This window comes from Crinia signifera, chromosome 5 (genome assembly GCF_055691185.1).
Source record: "Crinia signifera chromosome 5, ASM5569118v1, whole genome shotgun sequence".
NCBI classification, from domain to species: Eukaryota; Metazoa; Chordata; class Amphibia; order Anura; family Myobatrachidae; genus Crinia; species Crinia signifera.
This window is the reverse complement of record NC_139221.1, coordinates 121,143,632-121,163,349: the sequence shown is the minus strand read 5'-3', so window position 1 is coordinate 121,163,349 and position 19,718 is coordinate 121,143,632. Positions and strand designations below refer to the sequence as shown.

The window sequence follows — 19,718 nt, the reverse complement described above, 5'->3', positions numbered from 1 at the left end:
AGCACATCAATACGACTACGAATTGCCGTATTTTTGGGATAGTAAATGTCAAAAATAAGTGTATTTCTGGATAAAAATACACCTATTTTTACACCTATTTTTGACAAATTTCCTTTAGTAAATTTCCCCCATAATGTCATATAATTTAAGATTATACATTACTTCCAAGGGTTCTGCAGGATATTAAATGCTGCACAGGAGCGATTAATTTGCAATACGCCATTTGTTATGGCTCTGGCTAAAAAGCAAGGATAGGCAGATGTCAGTGACAAATACTGTAAAAGATAATGGGTAAAATTTAATAGGATGAGAGATTAAGAAAATGAGAGAATTGGTAAGAAATCTCCAGTTTTTTAAAGCCTCAATCACTTACATTGCAAAATCATGTTGATTTTGGAGTGTAAATGATTGCTGCTTTAAAAAATCTGGAGATTTCTTACCAAATCTCTCATTTTCTAAGTCTCTCATCCTATTAAATTTCACCCATTATCTTTTAGTGGAAGCATAACTACAAATTTTTCACCTAACTGCCAAAAAGTTTCTTATGCCATTATCCCATTCATTAACACCTTGAGTTGTGGGTTTTGCTGGGGCAGGGCAAACCTACCAGGGAAGGTTTGTCCTGCCCCAGCAAAACCCACCACAGAGCATAGGCTTCCTCCCGCCCACTTGTCTGGGGCCCCCCCCCGCACATCCGCTTCAGCATTTGTACGCCGGAGCTCCTCTGTCGCTGCCCTAGCTGTCAGTCACAGCAGTGACCACAGGCGGCAGGATCGGGGATGTTCGGGGAGGCTCGGGAGGACTCGGGCACCTAATTTCCTGAGTGCTTCTGAGTCCCCCCGAGCCGCCCTGAACATTCCTGAGCCTGCCGCCTGCTCCCTGCAAATAATGGCTGTGGGGGCAGTGGCAGGGGAGCTCCGGCATATGATCGCAGCAGCAGAGAGGTGAGGGGCAGTGACGGGAGGGGAGGGGAAAAGAGGTGGGGGTGCCTGGACAGGTGATGCGTGGACAGCTGCAGGCACCACTGGCGCACACCTTGATAATAGTGGTATGCCTGGATATTTTCCAGTACAGCCCGCTGCGGCAGGACAGCTGAGCCTGGAAAATTTCTGGGCATACCACTCATTGTGGTATACAGTAATTAGAATTTTCAACTACATGCTCTTTTCCAGGGGTTCAATGCTTGTTGCCGGGCAGGGCTGGTTTCAGGTCTGTGGGATTCCCTGGACAACAGACTTGTGGGGCCAATATCAATAAGGTGATATAATGGTGGTTCTAAAAAAGTATAGTTTATCCTTTTATCTATTAATCCATTACTTATGCTATAAGTATTTTCATGGAATGCACCAATGAATCTTTGGTGCACTAATTTTAAGAGAATACAAATAACATAAGTAATGGATTAACAAAAAAAAGAAAGAAGAAAATGGGACATTTGTTAAAATGAAAGTACATACAGTATACATAAAAAAATGGACAGACATCATAAGATTACGAAAGATAGCTAAAAAATATAAGTAAATAAATAAAGTTATAAAATAGTATAGTGCTGATCTTTATGAATAATTCACAATAACTGATATGTCCAGTACCACACAGCTCAAAGACCACTGCCAGCCAACTGAATGAAATGGCGCATTTCACTCTCAGCTCCTGGACATCACAGAAATCCTGCGATGGTGCCTGTGAAATCCCATGCGAGGCTCACAGCAAATTCAGCAGCATCTCTGTGGATCGCGCTGGCAACAACTGTATAATGGGGAAAACGGAGACACAGCTGAATCATCCTGTGCTCTGATTTCAGTACCAGCAGTGTGCGCAATTCAGGGGGAGAGTGTGGGGGAACTTTATGTGCGAGGCCACTGGGACAATCATCCCTGTCGCCCCTCCTTGGATACAGCCATGTTGCCAGGGGTCTCATGCATGTTTCCAGGTGTTTCATGCTTAGGGTTTCATGCTCGTTACCAGGTGTTTCATGCTCATTACCAGGTGTTTCATGCTTAAGGTTTCATGCTCGTTGCCAATTGTTTCTTATTTGCTGGTGGGGGCCAGTTTTCATGGAATCCCAGCAATTCTGAGTAATGTTGCACATGCTGTGCTTCCCTGGCATGCGGACGGCCAGACCACATGGAATCTGCAAACACAGGTGCTGGCACCCTCCAAACCACCACTTGGTCTACAGGGACTATTGTTACATCACTAAGTGCACCCCTGTGTAATATTGTCACAGAACCACTGGTTACGTATCTATATATTTTATTTTAAAGTGAGTGATTATTGAATGGCCTTGTGCTGGGTCTTAGAGACAAAAAGTAATAAGTAATAACATAGAGAAAACAAGTGAATAGGGGTGGTAGTCTTGAAATGAATGCCCGGGCTAATCAATTAGAGGCCCTATTTCTTATCTGGTGAATTACTGTGTTAACAGGCATTAATCAATAACATTTGGGAAAAGCTCCCAGAAATATGCACTGGAAAACTATCTATTTATTGGAGATTTCCTTAATACCTTGATTAGGATAAAAAAAAAATGTTGATAACTGCAGGCTGCGGACTGCCTTTGGGACTAATTGAATGGCCCTGCTGCTTAAATTAGCCTGTGGTACAGTATATTACCACAGCTAATTGAATTCCTCCCAAAGTATATATATTTTAAAGCAAAGGCCTTCAAGCACAGCAAATACAGTTTTGAAAATAATTCCAAGCAACACCAAATGTTTCCTTATGATGTATACTTTCCAGTTATGGGTTTTGACACTGAGAACATTGCTGATCTTTGGATATCAAAACTTTTTGGTGTCAACATATATTAAATACATACAATATTGATGCATTAAGTAGATGTCAGTAAAAGCCTGGTTTATATGTGTCGGTAGTGCTTATAGTAGTATAAAAATAATAATTAGGCATTTCCCGTGCACCAAAACAGGACTTATCATATGCTGGTATGTGTAAATGGGTTACGAAGGGAATTTTTAAAACAAAACATGGTTTTACACAAAGAAGATAGTCCTTTTATATGTGGTGGAAATAAATAATTAGCATAGGGCAAAATAAGCATCTTTCTTGATTAAAGGTTTTATAAATCAGTTACTTAACTAGTAACAATGTAACACATTTACTAATAAGGGTATAACTGCTAGCTTTTATGGAAACTCACAATGTAATGATTGAAAACTGAATAGTATCAGGACCTTCATTTTATAATAAGTTGTGTCATAGCATATCTCTATATCTACATTCTTACCTCAGGAAATAAAGGTAAAGAATAGTGGAGGATATGATGAAAATCATTGTGTATATCAGCAAAGTGATGACTATGCCAGGAATGCCAGACTGTTCTGTGCGCAGGAAAAACCAATAGAGTTTTGCTGCGTCTGCAATAGGCTCCACTGCACTGTAGGAAAGTCTCTGTAACATAAAAATATGAATCATTATTTACAATGTGTCATGTATTCTAAATAGAATATTAAAGCTGCACAGAACCTGAAAATTGTTCAGGTGTTTTCCAGGTATCAATTAAGCAACCATCTTTAAATGATGCAGGAGAGGGGTGTGTGTGTGTGTGTGTGGGGGGGGGGGGGGGGAGATTGATCACCGCACCATAATGCCCACTTCACATTATGCCCCACACATAATGCCCACTTCACATACCTGCCACACAAAGTTATGCCCATTATTATACCACATGCCATAATACCCCTTACACATTATGTCACACCTATTTTGACATATTTCCTTGGCACTCAAAGGGTTATGCTATTTATAATAGTATGTACAGTATTACAGTTTTGGTCCAATTTGTATACCTGCAACAAACTATACATGATAAACATTATCTACTCTTGATTAGAATTATTAGGTTTCTTAGCTTAGTTTGATATAGAGTTTGATTAAAATAAAATATGGAAGACACTGGCTATAGTGGCTAGATAATGACAGTAAATGATATGCCCCATTTCTGACATCTGTGACACAGATAATGACAAAACAAGGACTCTAATCAAATGCAAGCAACACACATTTCTAAGTAATAAACAGTTCTATATATGTTAGGTACAGTCTACGTTTTACTATATGTTTACAACATGAAAATCTGGTAGAATTATAGAACAATAATACAATGTATATAAGATAATAATGACCACATACATAAGCACTACATCAAAAATGTATTCTACAGATATTTCTACAGCAATGGGTTTGCTTATTAAGCTTTTACAACAGACACAAGTGAAATTATCTTTAGTTACAGTAAACAAAAACAGATATTGTATGTTTTAGAGTTTTTAAATGGACATTATAGAAGTTGTTTTAGTGACTTACCCCAAGGAGTGCATCGACTATAAATACAGCCAAAGGGTCTAGCACTGTCCAGAGACCCAAAGCGATGATAAACTTTGACAATATAGTGGGGAATGAGTGAAACAATATTTGACAGCTCCATCTTAAAAGAATCATTAGGAGCATGGATACATTTAAAGACATAGGTCCCACCGCAACTATAAATAATTCCTCTCTGGTATGCATTAAAGAATACTGATACGTCAGATCAACAGTATGAGCATAAATTGTAAACCTGTGGGGAAAAAACAATTATTTCATTTTAAATTAGAATTTTATTGTAAAAAAAAAAATTTAATAAATGTTTGTCATAAATAATATAGATGGTATATATTGACTAATGATGCTTGTCATAAATAAGATTTGATTTAATTTAGTTCTTTATAATTATGAATTTGATGTTTATGTGTTTTCTATTATGTTTTTGATAAATACTTGTTAAAGTGGATTTATAAAATGCAGAGCAATTCAACGTGCCACTGCCATGACCGTTGGTGCTCTTTGATATACTCTTTACAAAGTGTTTTTTTTTTTGTCAGAAAGCATATTGCAGTGTTCACATTCTCTATTGGCTTTATTAATGAATGTCCTCACAAGGAAATAGCCTGATTGATGTTCTGATCTGATTGATGTTATTGGATTTAAAGAATTTAATAATATACTTAAGTTACAGTGGGAAAAAAATATAATTAAAATTTTCTTAAAATTACCGTAATAGTTTTTATGGATAACATTTTGTGAAGGGTACAGGGAAATACCAGCTAGTAAAATAAAAGTATATAAGGACTAATTATATTTCTTTTACTGAAATTCATAGGTCATTAAGGACCCAGGATAAATATGAGAACCGCAAGTTGGTCACAGTGATTATGGCTTAATAGCATGGAAAAGTGCAACCAATTATTTATTAATCATGGGAAGTAAGCTATGTAATCTTTTACAGTCTATGGGGTTTATTTAGACATGATCGCAAAGAACATATTTTAGCAATTGGGCAAAACCATGTTGCACTGCAGGTGGGCAGATGCAACATGTGCAGAGAGAGTTACAGTATGTGTATGTACATTTTTGTAACAAAGTTATAGCTCCTTTAACACTGTTAGACATAATTAGGATGGGGCAGATTGAGTATTACACCAAATTCTATATTTTACTGTATCTTGTGTGCTATCACTCTACACATGCCCTCATGTGTTCTAAAATGTAACCCCATTCTAAAGGTGCCCATACACGGTTCAATTTAACAGGTGCTATGCGATGCGCACTCCTGTGCACATCACATCCCACAGCTCAAAAAGTATGTGCTGCACATACTTTTTGTACTAGATTGCATCTCATTGCAAAACGTATGCTATGCAATCTAGTCCAAATTACATACAATAATTGTACCATGTATGGGCACCTTAATAAGAATTTGTGGGTTCTGAACAGCAGGTTCAAATACTGAATGATGGTGCTAACAGTCACCAGCACTAGCACATTAGCAAATGCACCACTGCATCTAATACATTAATTGTTGCTATTCATATGTTATGTTTTGCGTGTAAATTATGCCATGCATACATTATATATACACATACAGTATACCTATGTTTTTATCTATTTATTTTGTTTGCAAAGTGGAAACTTGATATTAGACATCAAATAAATTTCATAAATTGCTCTAGTACAACAGTATGATTTCTCTGACGTGTGTGCAGAAAAAATGAACACTATTCTAAAGTACACACACAAAAGCTTAACATGTGGCTGAGTAGCAATGTGTTACATGCAGCTGTGTCCTAGTTTACTGTAGTATTCACCCTCATCTGTCCTGCCTCTACAGCTGTAAGTGCCAGAAAATCCACCTTCCTGGTGAAAATGGGACACATAAGAGATGGGTCTATCTACTAAGCCTTGGAGAAAGATAAAGGGAAAGCAGCAAATCAGTCCCTAACTGCCATGTTACAGACAGTGTTTGAAAAATGACAGTTAGGAGCTGACTGCTTGTTACTTTGTGTCTGTCCATTTTAGATCGGTACAATCAGCTTATGTCATTTATCTAGCACAGCCTGTGAAATAACAGTATAGGATCGGTGGGTATGAGCAACTTCTCCAATTTATCTATCCAAGATTCATGCTATTCCCATAATGTTCTCTATAGTATTTTCTAAAGATCTTTTTTGTAATGTTGCTGAATTATTTTAAAACAGACAACTGGCATAAAATGTCATTGTGAAAGTGCAGAGAAAGACATAACCAAAAGGTAAATATAACCTTATGGAATTTATAGTAAGGCTAGGGCCACACGGGGGGGCATTTTAGCAGGTCCTGTTTCATGAGATCTGTTTGGCAAAAAGGAGTCTGCACATGTGGTTCTATGTGGCCATCTATACATATGCAGGTGGTCCTGCACAAACTACATGCAACCAATGCAGGCTATGGTTCAGCAGAACAATAGCACTCCTTTCAAAATGACCTTCTCCATTAGGTACAAAATGCTCTGTTCCTTGATTTCCCCCTTACCCGATAATTGCCGTCACCTGTCGTGAAACACCCTTCTCCAGAGGTGGGATTCAGCCATTTCCCACCAGTTCTGCAGAACCGATACCTAATATACGATCGGTTTTGCAGAACCGTTTGCTACAGAGCGCCGTAGATGCTATCAAGGTACTTTAAGCAGCTGTGACAGCCGAGCAGAGAGCTGTGTGCTGCCCGCCTGTATGCACAAAGCAGGTCAGCTGCTATTTTGAATGCAACTGCTGGACCACGAGCCAATAGAAGCTTGCAGTCTGGCAGCCAATAAGGAGCGGCAGTGGTGGCTCCTTATTGGCTGCCTGGCCGTGAGCTCCTATTGGCTCGCGGTCTAGTGGGAGAATTCACAATAGCCGCGGACCTGCTTTCAGTATACAGCCGTGCAGCATGCAGCTCTCTGCCTGGCTGTCACAGCTGCTTACAGTATCTTGTGAGCATCAAGCAGCATTTCACTCTTGACAATGAGCAATATACTCCCCCTTGACAACAAGCAATATACTCTTCCTTGACAATGAGCAATTTACTCCCCCTTGGCAACCAGCATGTATTTCCCCTTGACATCCAGCATGAAGCCCCCTTGTCATCCAGCATCAAGCCCCCTTGGCAACCAGCATGAGCCCCTGGCATTGAGCAAAATCCCCCTAGCAATAAGCATGTAGGTAAGTGGCACTTATGTTTCAAATATGTAATGGGCATTATGGTGTGCCACATAATGTGTAGCTGGCATTATGGCGTGCGGCTTTATGTGCAATTGGCATTAGGACATAGAACCTGTTGTTACTTTATTTGAATCCCACCAATGCCCTTCTCATCAATTAACTAGCTTAACACAGGTGGCGGCAATCATACAGTAAGAGGAAAGGCCGGGAAAAGAGCATTTTGTACCTATTGAAATGGTTTGTGTTGGAGGGTATGCTATAGGATAACTGGATTACAACTACAACACATACATTTGAATGCATGTGTTTACACAGTGCGGCTGTACTGCATATTCTGCTATCTAATACATTTGACACTCTCCCATGTCATTATGCTAAAATGCATCCTGCTAAAACACAATGTGTGGCCTCGTGTGTACACTGTCAAACAGGTCCCGTACTGCTGCTTCCTGCAAAAAAGCATTTGTGTGACCCAAGATAAATATAAAGGACCATATTCAGGTCTGTTCGCATGGCCGTGGGCCGCGGCCCATATTTGCGCTTTGTGCATGCACATTTCTGCGGACAAATGGCACGTGTTCCCATCTTTGCTGCTGGAGGGCGGGGGGATGGGGGGGTGGGGGGCACATTTAGGCTGGAATTTGCAACATAAAAATAGAAAATAGAAGGTTCCCATAGCCATAACTAAAATACCTTAAACTCATGCATATGTAAGGTTGCTCAGGACAACCTTACATATGCGTGTACCTTCCGCATCTTTCGATGGTTGGCGACCATCGAAAGATGTGGGAGGGCCCCAGAGGCATGCAAATAGATGTTATTGTAAAACATCCATTCTCAGCCAGTGCGAAGGTACGCACCTTGCTAATGGTGGGCCAGCGTAACACCATTCACAAGGTAGGATCTGGTTCACTCACAAGGATGCAAATTTACCTCCAAGCAAACCAAGCGAATGAACCAGAATAACCCCCATAGTGTATAATAATATATATATATATATATATATATATATATATTTATTTATTTTTAAATTCTATAAATGATAAGAGATAGGTGCACTTTAATCCCAGCAAAATTCCACTTACTTGAAAACAGGAATAGATATAGCCTGGAGGAAAAGCCACTGACTACAATAATGCAGATACAGTCTGATAAACCACATCAACGTCATCATTAACATAACAGACCAGAAATCATGTGACCGCCACTGACCCATCTCCAGCTCAGAGAACACTGCCCATATTACAAAGGGTGTGTGTTTTGCAATCTTTTCATACATGTGCATTTCTTTGATTGGTTTGCTGCTGGAAGAAAATACATCAACATAAGTAAAAGAATGCTTAAACATGATAACAATATTCTATACAATCATATTTTCATCTTACAGTTGTATTTTGGGGTCATTCAGAACCAGATAGTGCATGACAAATCAGCATACTAAATAACTTTTAGTATGATCGCACCTCATTTTGACTTTGCCCCCTTTAAGACAACACTGCAACATTGAAAGACTAATAGCAAAGATTGAAACTCAGTGATAGATTTTCAACAATATCAAGCATATTCACCAAAACAATGTTACGCCTAAAAATAACAAAAAAAAAAGTCTAATAATAGGTCACAATAAAGTAAAAAATATTGTTGAACAAGAAAGTGAGAAAGCGGATTGATTTAATTGTATGTCATCACAAAAAGTATGTACAGCAATAGTCTATGCATTCCTAAATATGTTATTTATCTAATACAGGAGGATCCCATTTATTGCTAGACAAGAATGACAGATAAAACGTGAGGCCCAGGTAACACACATCCGTTTATGTTACGGGAACAAAGAAAGATAGGTAACTATCTGATACTTTTGCATATTTGGACTTCTTCATAAATATATTAGTAGCACAAGTTGATCCAAAAGTAGGTATAAAACCAATCGCTACAAAGGGAACAAGATTGGAACCAGGAAATTATATAACTGTGAGCGTCACTGCTGTCAATTTATTCGGTGAGATTTAAGGGATGTGTTTCTAAATTATAATGTAAAAATAAAAACGTAGTATAAACAGATCTTGTGTTTTTTTGAGGAGGTGAGGTTTAAGCTGAGTATTGGTAGGATAGTTATAACTAAACACGATTTTTAGACCCGTCATGTGTCCTGGTTGCTAGTTATTGTGCCCAGCGTTAGCTTATCTTTGTCTTCATCTCTAGCTGAAGGATAGAAGACACATTGACATTCAAGACAATGCAAGCTCCTGTAGTAGCCTTATGGAATGAACTTTTGCAGGATGTTAAAGTTAAGAAACATTGCCCAATTTTTCTCACACTCTTGAGGGACCCTGCACCGAACTTAATCTGTACCAAAGGGTTGTTATAAATGAAAAAAAATGGAAAATATAAAGAATGATTAAGGTTATGAGTGGTGTACAACATTGGTCATTATTAGACACCATTCCTTTTAATCTCTCAACTATTTTACAAACGACCCAGAAAGTAAGAAAAAAGGAGTTGGAGTAAGGTATTTTAGTTATGGCTATGGTAACCGTCTATTTCTATGTTGTAAATTCCAGCCTATACAGAATCAATAAAAATGCTGATAGTGCCATAAACGTAACCAGTGTCTCATACATGAATCTTGACCTACACTTTGTGTAAAGTTTCTTCTGTATGTCACTGACAAAGTGTATAATAAACTGCAGCAGTTTTAGAATCTAATAAGAATTAATTTACTAACATGCATAATATTTGGAAATTTCCCAATAGAATAACACAGTGAGAAGTGAACATAAAAAAGTATGGAGTAGTCTTTTATACAAGGCAACTCTCCTCAAAATGATAATATATGGTTCTCCTTTCTCGGACTGGTATGTTAACAGTCTGCGAAGGTAAATGTAAACAACAGTGTATTTAACTCTCCATCGCTGTTTTGGATGGCGGAGCCAATCTGTTGCATATTACATACTGCTATGTACTTGTTCATGCTGTTCTTTTTAATTAAATGTGCTCTACCTGTGTTACACTTAAGAAGCATTTTGCAACTAATGCTATTCTGTTATCACCGATTGAATGGAATTTGGCAGACACCTTTAGTCACTCCCCACTGGATTTGGTTTGACTCAATTTATACCTCACCATTGGAAGTATTTTCAGAGCACTTATGATCCCTATATTTTGCATCCAAGCAATATTCCAACTAGTCTGATAAGATGCTTAGTATTACATTTTACGTGTTTTGTTGTTTCTTCCCAGTCGTTCCTTTTTTCTGTTTCTGTCAGTCACTGTGTTAGTGCTGGAAAATGCCAACCTAGTTCTTTAATATACTGCACACTTAAAATTAAGAAAGAAACTGCACTTAAATGTAATTGCACTGCAGGCAATTAAGCTTCTAAAATGTCACATATTATAAAAGCAGCAAAGTGTAATTGCTATAACATTTAAGGAGACAAAAAGGCAGCAATATGTCTCATTGCCTTTATTCTGGCAACTATGAATTAGAAACACAGAATTACATATTTCTTGACATTATAAGGGCAACATAAATCACATACATAATAACAAATATGATAGCCATTCACTCACTGCGAGGAAGTTCTTCTACTGTCTAATTGGTGAACTTTGAGTTAATTTCTCTTATCAAGACTGACTTTAAACCCTTATCTTAATCTAAATAATCTACAGTTGATTGAAAGTACAGATGTTAGGTCTACGACCACATAGCATACAAATTATGTATCCAATACTAAAATATATCAAATGATATTACAACTAGTAAGCACGCTCAAAGCAAAAGCTTTGAAAGCTAGTCTGCTACCTTCTGTATTGTGCATGTGTGAGAAAGAGATGTAGTTTCACTCTCTGCCAGCAGACGGCAGTATTTTGGAGAACCATGGACACTAGACATATATCTATATAAAGAAACTTAGAAGGGAGCGCACCATGAGCGAAATATAACATCAAGTTTTACTTGTAAACAATGCTCACATACATCAAGGTTATGGTAAAATGGCTGGCTAGCACCAGGTGAGATGAGATACAGTGTTGTTACTGCAGGCACATGGAAAGCATGTAAATGAGCATCTTGCGGAAGCCCAATTTAAAAATGTCTCCCACTTGGCTCCACTTAGCCAGATCTCTGATGACGTCACCATGACCTCTCGCTAAGCCACCCACAATGCGTTCTGTCACCATTTATATATATATATATATATATATATATATATATATATATATATATAGAGAGAGAGAGAGAGAGAGAGAGAGAGAGAGAGAGAGAGAGAGAGAGATCCAGGTGGACCGGCACCCACGTTGCAATGGATTACTTTCACCGGTGCCCCACAGCTTCAAATAAGCCTTTTCATGAGGTGGGTAGGTGCGGCACTCAGCTTTCTCATACAAGAAGAAAATGATGACACGACACGTCGACTTGGTCCAGTCGTCATTTTCTTCTTGTATAAGAAAGCTGAGTGCCGCACCTACCCACCACATATACATGTATATATATATATATATATATATATATATATATATATATATATATATATATATATATATATATATATAACTAGATGCATCTCTACATCAGCACTCTGCCTGGTGAGGAGAGAGATATTTCTCTGAGAGGAAGCTGAAAAGTATACCACAAAAATTGTGCAATTATGTGTTTTTTTTCTGCACATGTACTAAAATACAGTATATGCAACTCAAAATAGTGTGTTGAAATGTATTCACTTTATGTGTATATGACGTGGCCACATATTATAGCTAACAGCCATTATCATCAACTTAATGAAGATGACATGTTTAAAGTCTAAAGTCACCCCTAAGGTGAACCAAGAACCATCTCTCTGCCTACTAAGGGTGGGCAGTCAGCATGTCAGCAGCTGTTGACATCTGCCAAAGGTCGATACTAAAAATGTCTAAATTGCTGGGCTTTAGATTTGGGTAAGGTATATTGAAACTAAAATCTAAATTGCAGTGTAAAGAAACAAGTATTTATCCTGCACAGAAACAATATGACTTACCCAAATCTCTCTGCACGTTACATTTGCCCAACCTGCAGTGCACATGATTTTGTCCATTTGCTAAAAAAATGTGCTTTGCGATCAAGTCTGAATTAGACTCTATATCATTATTGATGTGTGCTCCTCATTATCAAACTCCTTTGTCCTGAGTACATGCAGTAAAATCCTCCTACATATGACCTGACAGCATATTCCTCGATGTGGCCACTGAATTATATCATTTGCAATATAGTTTAATGTGTATACACTGTGTCAACAGACAGTTTAAAGGAAAACGTTGATGACATTGCATTACTTGTGGTGTTGTCTAAGTGTAACCAACCTAGCTAGGACTGCATCAGTGTTGGGCTGTGGGGTGCAAGCACTACTGTGGATGTGTCAGACTGTGAAGAGCTTTGGGCTGCAGTACTAAGGACTGTATGCACACTGTGAGGCCTTTTGTCATTCAGTGAAGATACCGTGTCAAAAACGCAATAAAAAAATAATGTTCAGTAGATGCTAGTGCCCAAGCATTACTTTAAACCATGTGAGTTGCAACAGTAATATAGTAAAAACTAAAAATGTGTGCCATTATTACTAAGAACAGTAAGTTGCAGCAATACAGTATGTAAAAAACAAAGAAAACTTGTGTGTTGTTTAGGCATTGTGTTGGTACAATTATGTTAAGTGCCAGTGTGCAACTATTGCTATAAATGCAGTTAGTGAAAGCAGTGTGTAAAAAAATAAATAAATGTTCTACAGGTCCATCATTTGTGCTGTAAAATAATATCACTAATTAGGTGACATTGCACCTAGAGTTGCAGCTTACATTAAAAGAAGGAAAACATCATGTACAATAAACTTTCTTCAATACACCAATGCTTGATCAGTTCCCTAAAGTACTGTAGTTCTAAAGTTATTCTTTAAGACTTCCCCAACCAGTGCCGGCTCCAGATATTCTAGCACCTTGAGCGAGAAATTTTGATATCATTCAGTGACATTACTCGGCCCTGACTGAACATGGAATCGGTGATATACTGTAGTCAACTTTGAGCTGCATTTACAAATGACGAGGGAGTCATTAATGACCCTCGAGAGTGTACATCATTAAAGATATAGTGCATACATACTAGATGATGCTGTGTGCACAATATATTGTTAACTACTGTATTTAGCTACCTTGCATATTGTTAACCATTTGCAAGCTATAAGAAAATATATGTTAACTTTTAACCTAAAGCTGTATACTAAGAGTAAAATTAATCAGGTATCCAGAGGAGTTTATACTTCAGCATGAACCAATGGACAATAACACTACACAATACTTCAATAACTGATATTGAAATGTATTTGTTAAGGTCAATGGGAATGGGACCATTGCATCTTCATAGGGTTATGATGCTATATAATTCATAGGGTTATGATGCTATATTACTTTCCTTCTGACTGGGTTAGATAACAAAGTTATTGGAACCATTCCCTATCACAATGGTAGTCTTCCCTTAATGATCTCTGATTTTTCCCTCTGTATAGATGTTCTAGTGAGGGCAGTTATGGTAATGCCAAATTTCTTATATTCCAGCAGACCCTGATAGGTGGGGCAGATGTAACATGTGCAGAGATAATTAGATTTGGGTGGGGTTTTACTTCAAAGTAAGATGTATATTGCAGTGTAGAAATTGGAGTACCCAGAGGAATATACAAACTCCACACCATTAGATCCTTGACCTTAGTGCTATAAGGCAGTCTTTAAACTGTATGTGCTTCTTATTGTTTTTATTATTATTATTAATATTATTCATACATTATTATTATTATTATTATTATTATTATTATTATTATTATTCATAAAATAGAGCAGGGGTGGGGAACCTTTTGAGGTCCGAAGGCCATTTGCTTTGAGGCATAATGCCTTGGGGGCCATTTTAGAAACAATACAATTTACAAATCATCCTGCGGCAGCCGTCCCACGCTCCGGCGGCTGCCGCAGGTTACGAGTCGCCGGTCTGTGTGGTCCGGCGGCTGTGCAGGGAGTCTCAAACAGGGGAAATCTCACGAGAGGTCAGTAGCTCTCGTGAGATTTCGCCTGTACTTGACTCGCTGTACAGCCGTCAGGCGGGTGGCCGGGCCACAAAGACCAGCTCCAGGGGGCGTATATGGCCTGCGGGCCGGAGGTTCCCCACCGCTGCAATAGAGGAAGAGTTGTATCTGCTTTATATATAACACAGGGTCTTTTTAAGCTTTATTAAAATTTAAAAACAAAAGTAAACTTTGCAGTCAAAATAAATTGTGTAAAACATAAGTGTAACATGTGCTTAATATAAGTGCATTTGCAGCTGGAGCACACATTATGCAATGGGCATTATTCAGAGGTGCACACTTATGCATGTGCAGCTGTAAGTTCATTTGCAGTGGTCTTGCAAATATATGGTTTTGACATAGCTGCCACATTCTGCACAGAGGCATCAACTGCTGGCATCTCACAGCTGCCGCTCGTGCACATAAACGCAGATATCAGTAACATTGGGGGTTATTCTAGTTTAATCGGTCCCCCACGCAACCAATTTTTTGCATATGTGCATGGGCACTTATGTGCATGTGCAGGCGCTTGGTGCGAGCGGGCATGGTGAACTGCATGTTCACAATCCCACTCACATCCTCATTGGGGGGCATAGCATATGGGAATGCCCAGCGTTTCATGGGCATTCCCATGATATACTGGCCATTCCATGGTAATGGCCCAGTGACACGGGTGCAGGGGGCCACTCTCTAAGCAGCGAATGACAGCTGCTTAGCGAGCAGTGTTGAATCACCCCCAAAGTCTCTATTCATACACAACCCAACAAAATTGCTGCACTGCATTTGACATTTACATTGCAAGTTTTTCTACATAAAGGGGGTTATTCTGATTCACTCTGATTCATATGGTTTTGTCCAATAGAGAGGCACAATCAGTCTCTAATGGACAAAACCATATGCACTGCAGGTGGGGCTGATGTAACATGTGCAGAGAGAGTTAGATTTGGGTGGGTGGTGTACTTTTAACTGATATCTATATCAGTGTAAAAATAAAGCAGCCAGTATTTACCCTGCACAGAAACAATAAAACACGCAAATCTAACTCTCTCTGCACGTGTTACATCAGCCCCACCTCATTAGAGAGTGATTGTGCCTTTCTGAGTGAATCAGAATAACCCCCACTGTATATCCATAAATACACTATTTAATGTGCATTTTTTAAAAGGTAAATTATGTCCAACACAGCATCATGCCCCAGTGTTTGCAGACTGGCCAATGGTTATGGCCAATTGGCAGTATATGGAAAATCAGTGAAGCACTATTTTCCCATACAGTTTTTCAGTAAAACAGATTTAGCAAAGTGCAATGACACAGGGTCATTGCCACGGATAAATCAAATACACGTGTCATTTATTATTTCAGTATAGCCCACAGAATTACAGTATGTGTTAACTGGTCAGAGATAAAAAGAAATAAAGGGATGAAAGTTTCTGTTTCCAGATACAATAATTTTAGATGATGCTAAGCAAACAAGTCTAGAGCAATGACCTTTATTATCTTCTTTGTTCATTTTATCTGACTAAGTGAGTAACAAGTTGTGATTTCCAACTTTGTGATGTCATCAAGCAGACCTTTGATATTATCTTCAGTCACATGTTGTTTCAGAGATCTGGAACTATGATTAATGCACTTTGTTATTTTTTTTCTTGATAAAAAGAAAATATTGATTTTCCACATCTTGTTACTATAGGGAAAAAATAAGATATCCTGCCATTTTTGTCACAATTACGTTTTTTATTAGTTACATAAGATTTTTCTCACTACTTAACCATTTTCAGTTTAGCTTGTTAATATTCTATCATACCAAAGTGTATACCTTAGAGGGGTTCATCTTAATATTTTATATAACGTGTTGTTACCTATGAAACAGCCATTGATACTCTTAGGAGTGTTATAGACACATAATACTTGGGTACACCACCAAGGTGTATCTTGGGTCACAATATTTATTTATTTAATTTATTTATTATTTATTACCAGTTTCCAGTTTCATACAGTGCAAATGGTATGAGGACCTTGCTTGCAAGCTTACAATCTATAGGGAAATAGGCATTGATACGCAAGGATAGGTGTTCTCTATTGCATGAAGTCTACCAGATTGCAAAGGTTCCTGGTAGGCAGTGTGATACTGAGAGCCAGCATTTTGGCCAGGGGCTGTACAGGTGGGGATGTAATTTAATAGGAAAGGTTTATGAAGGTTCTGTGGCTGGTTCTGGAATTTGATAAGTTTGCATTAAATAGTGAATTGTCATTGAACTCTCTCTCAGACTGGAGAATAGTCTTATTGTGCGTGTAAGGGCATTCCACAGGGTGGGTGCTGCCCAAAGATAGTCCAGCAGTGATAAATGGGAGCAAATAATGCTTGTGGATTAGAGACATGGATCTTGTGAGGAGCAAAGAGTTTGAGTTGTGAAATATTTAGAGATAAGAAAAGAGATGTACAGTATGTTGGTGTACTTTGGTTTATTCAAGAAGAAAGAAGAGAAACAGCGGTTGTACGGTCGGATGCACACCTTTTATAATATATTTTAATGTCTTTAATTTTTAATAAACTGGTAAAAAATTCCATATTGTTTTTCTTTTATTCAGTTGAAACTCAGGGGCATGTGGTATTCAGGTAAGGTGAAATAAGAGGTTAAAAAGGGGAATTTACATATAGACACATACTATACATTCATTGTGTAATGGGAGAAAGATTAGAAAGATTGGTGCAACAGTAGTGTATTTAAAATACAGAACTTCTGTTGTGCCGCAAAAGAAATAGATACTTAGCTTCTTAGTAAGGTGAAACACGTGTCAGTCCCCCCTGAACCCCCAGAACCTCTGTTTGTGCCTTAAATATCATGTATTTAGTTTGATTGAAATACCCTTTAATGTGATAGGATGTGTGTGTGAGATTAAAGAGCCACGGTACCCAGGTCCACCTAGCAAGAATCCCCAGTAAGGGGACAATAGGGATATCAGCCCCAGCAGGGATATCCTAATTTTCACCTGGCTTTGTGCACATAAACGCATTTAGTGCCTATACCAGGCTGTGACAGAGTATTGGACACACTGTCTTGAATGTACTTGCAACATTGTATATATTATCAGGCTCTGTAAATAGTAGTAAATCCCTTGTCTTGAAAAAAAAAAAGCCCGGGCTCTGTGCCCATGAATGTGAATACGCAATAGTAAATACATGATCAATCAAGGGACCATGCCCTATGAATTAGGCATCTGAAAGTAATCTAACTATTGTGTAAACTCTTGCTAATAAAGGGCCGATGGGAAGACATCAGATATAAATTATCTTTATTATAAGAATATATGTCTTCCTAGCTCTAAATAGTAATAAACCCACACCTCCTCCTTAAGATTATTCTGGACTCTGCACCGGGAGCCAGTGGTCACAAAATAAACACTGGCGGTGAATCAGAGCACTGTGGTCAATAAAAGAAGCTATTTAAAGCAGTATAATTAATTGACCACAGCAAATAATAACCAGTATCTATCTCTGAGTCTTTTGCGGCACAACAGAGGTTCTGTATTTTAAATACACTACTGTTGCACCAATCTTTCTAATCTTTCTCCCGTCACACAATGAATGTATAATATGTGTATATATGTAAATTCCCCCTTTTAACCTCTTATTTCACCTTACCTGAATACCACACGCCCCTGAGTTTCAACTGAATAAAAGAAAAACAATATGGGAAATTTTTACCAGTTTATTAAAAATTAAAGACATTAAAATATATTATAAAAGGTGTGCATCCGACCGTACAACCGCTGTTTCTCTTCTTTCTTCTTGTATACAATTTTTGGTTGTTTCAGATAGCACCCCACCTAACCGACTAATCTGTTAAAAGGTGGACTCATAAACCTACATTTATGGTTTAGAGTATAAGAAGTGTGCGGACCTACCCCCCTTGTTCTACTACTTTGGTTTATGGCCTTGGTATCCAATGAAGGGACTGACAGAGAAGCTTTGCAGATGATGAACATCTGGTGAGCAAGATTAGCCTTTCAAATGCATTCATGATGTATTGCAATGGTTAGAGCCTGTATTGGGGAAGACCAGTAAGGAGACTATTGCAATAGTCACTGCAGGAGATGATGAGAGCATGGATTAGAGTTTTAGAGTTTTCTTGTGTGAGGTAAGGGTGAATTTTGAATATGTTTTTAGGTGCAAGTGGCATAATTTGGAGACACATTGAATGTAGGACAGTTCAGAGTCAAGTATGACACCTAGGCAGGTGTAAGATTGATTGTCATATTCTCAAAAATTATAGAGATATCAGGTTGGTAACTACTATTGGTCAGTGGAATTATAATTAATTCTGCTTTTGCAATATTCAGTTTGAGGTGGCAAGATTATATCCAAGATGAAACAGCATTACGGCATTCATTGACATGGACCAATGCAGGCGGAGACAGGTCTGGGGAGGATAGGTAGATTTGAGTGTCATTAGTGTACAGATCATATTCAAATTACATGAAGTTGTATATTAATAATGTGCTGCTCTAGGTGTTATTTTTAATACAACTTAAATCAAGGTAAACATATGATCATGTACTTTAAGCAAATTCCCTATTTTATTAGGAAAATAAGTGGGTAGTAATTAGGACACAATGAAAAAAAATCCATATACAGTAAGATCATGTTTATACTGCCTCTGAACAATGAGCCTGGCTCAGATTTGGATGCTGCTGCATCTTTGCACCTGTGCAAAAATATGCAAAAGCTGCAGGAGGCATCTGAAGTAAAAAGATACCCTCTTGTGTATCCAAAGATGCCACATCGGCTCAACTGCATGACCTATTGATATCATAGCAATTATCAGGTTACTGAGGATGTCCAGGTTAATCACATAGCTGAGGCCAGTTAAGCTATAGCACACCCACCAGAAAACATGTCTGACAGACCAATCATGCTGCAGTGCTTGGGGCACTGCAAATGACATCACAGACCCAGTTCTACACATTGTGCATGGATCTTCTGCACATGTGTATGCATCTTTTGCTCACATGCAGATCTAAAACATTGTATATGACAAACATTGGACTTATATAACAATTAATTAGGCCCAATGTTACCATATTTATCTGGGGATTTGCAGATTACATGATGCAGGAAACTGTCTGTTAA

General features: G+C 38.2%; 1 protein-coding gene across 1 annotated transcript in view; it reads right to left on the bottom strand.

Moving 5' to 3' along the window:
* Positions 1 to 19,718, bottom strand: part of LOC146005725 (uncharacterized) — a 286,436-nt gene that overhangs the window by 74,037 nt on the left and 192,681 nt on the right. The window contains exons 20-22 of the mRNA XM_083145153.1: positions 8,603 to 8,818; positions 4,327 to 4,579; positions 3,248 to 3,411 (exon numbers count right to left, since the gene is read on the bottom strand). Of these exons, the coding sequence (XP_083001279.1) occupies positions 3,248 to 3,411; positions 4,327 to 4,579; positions 8,603 to 8,818 (633 nt within the window). The remainder of the gene's footprint in view (positions 1 to 3,247; positions 3,412 to 4,326; positions 4,580 to 8,602; positions 8,819 to 19,718) is intronic.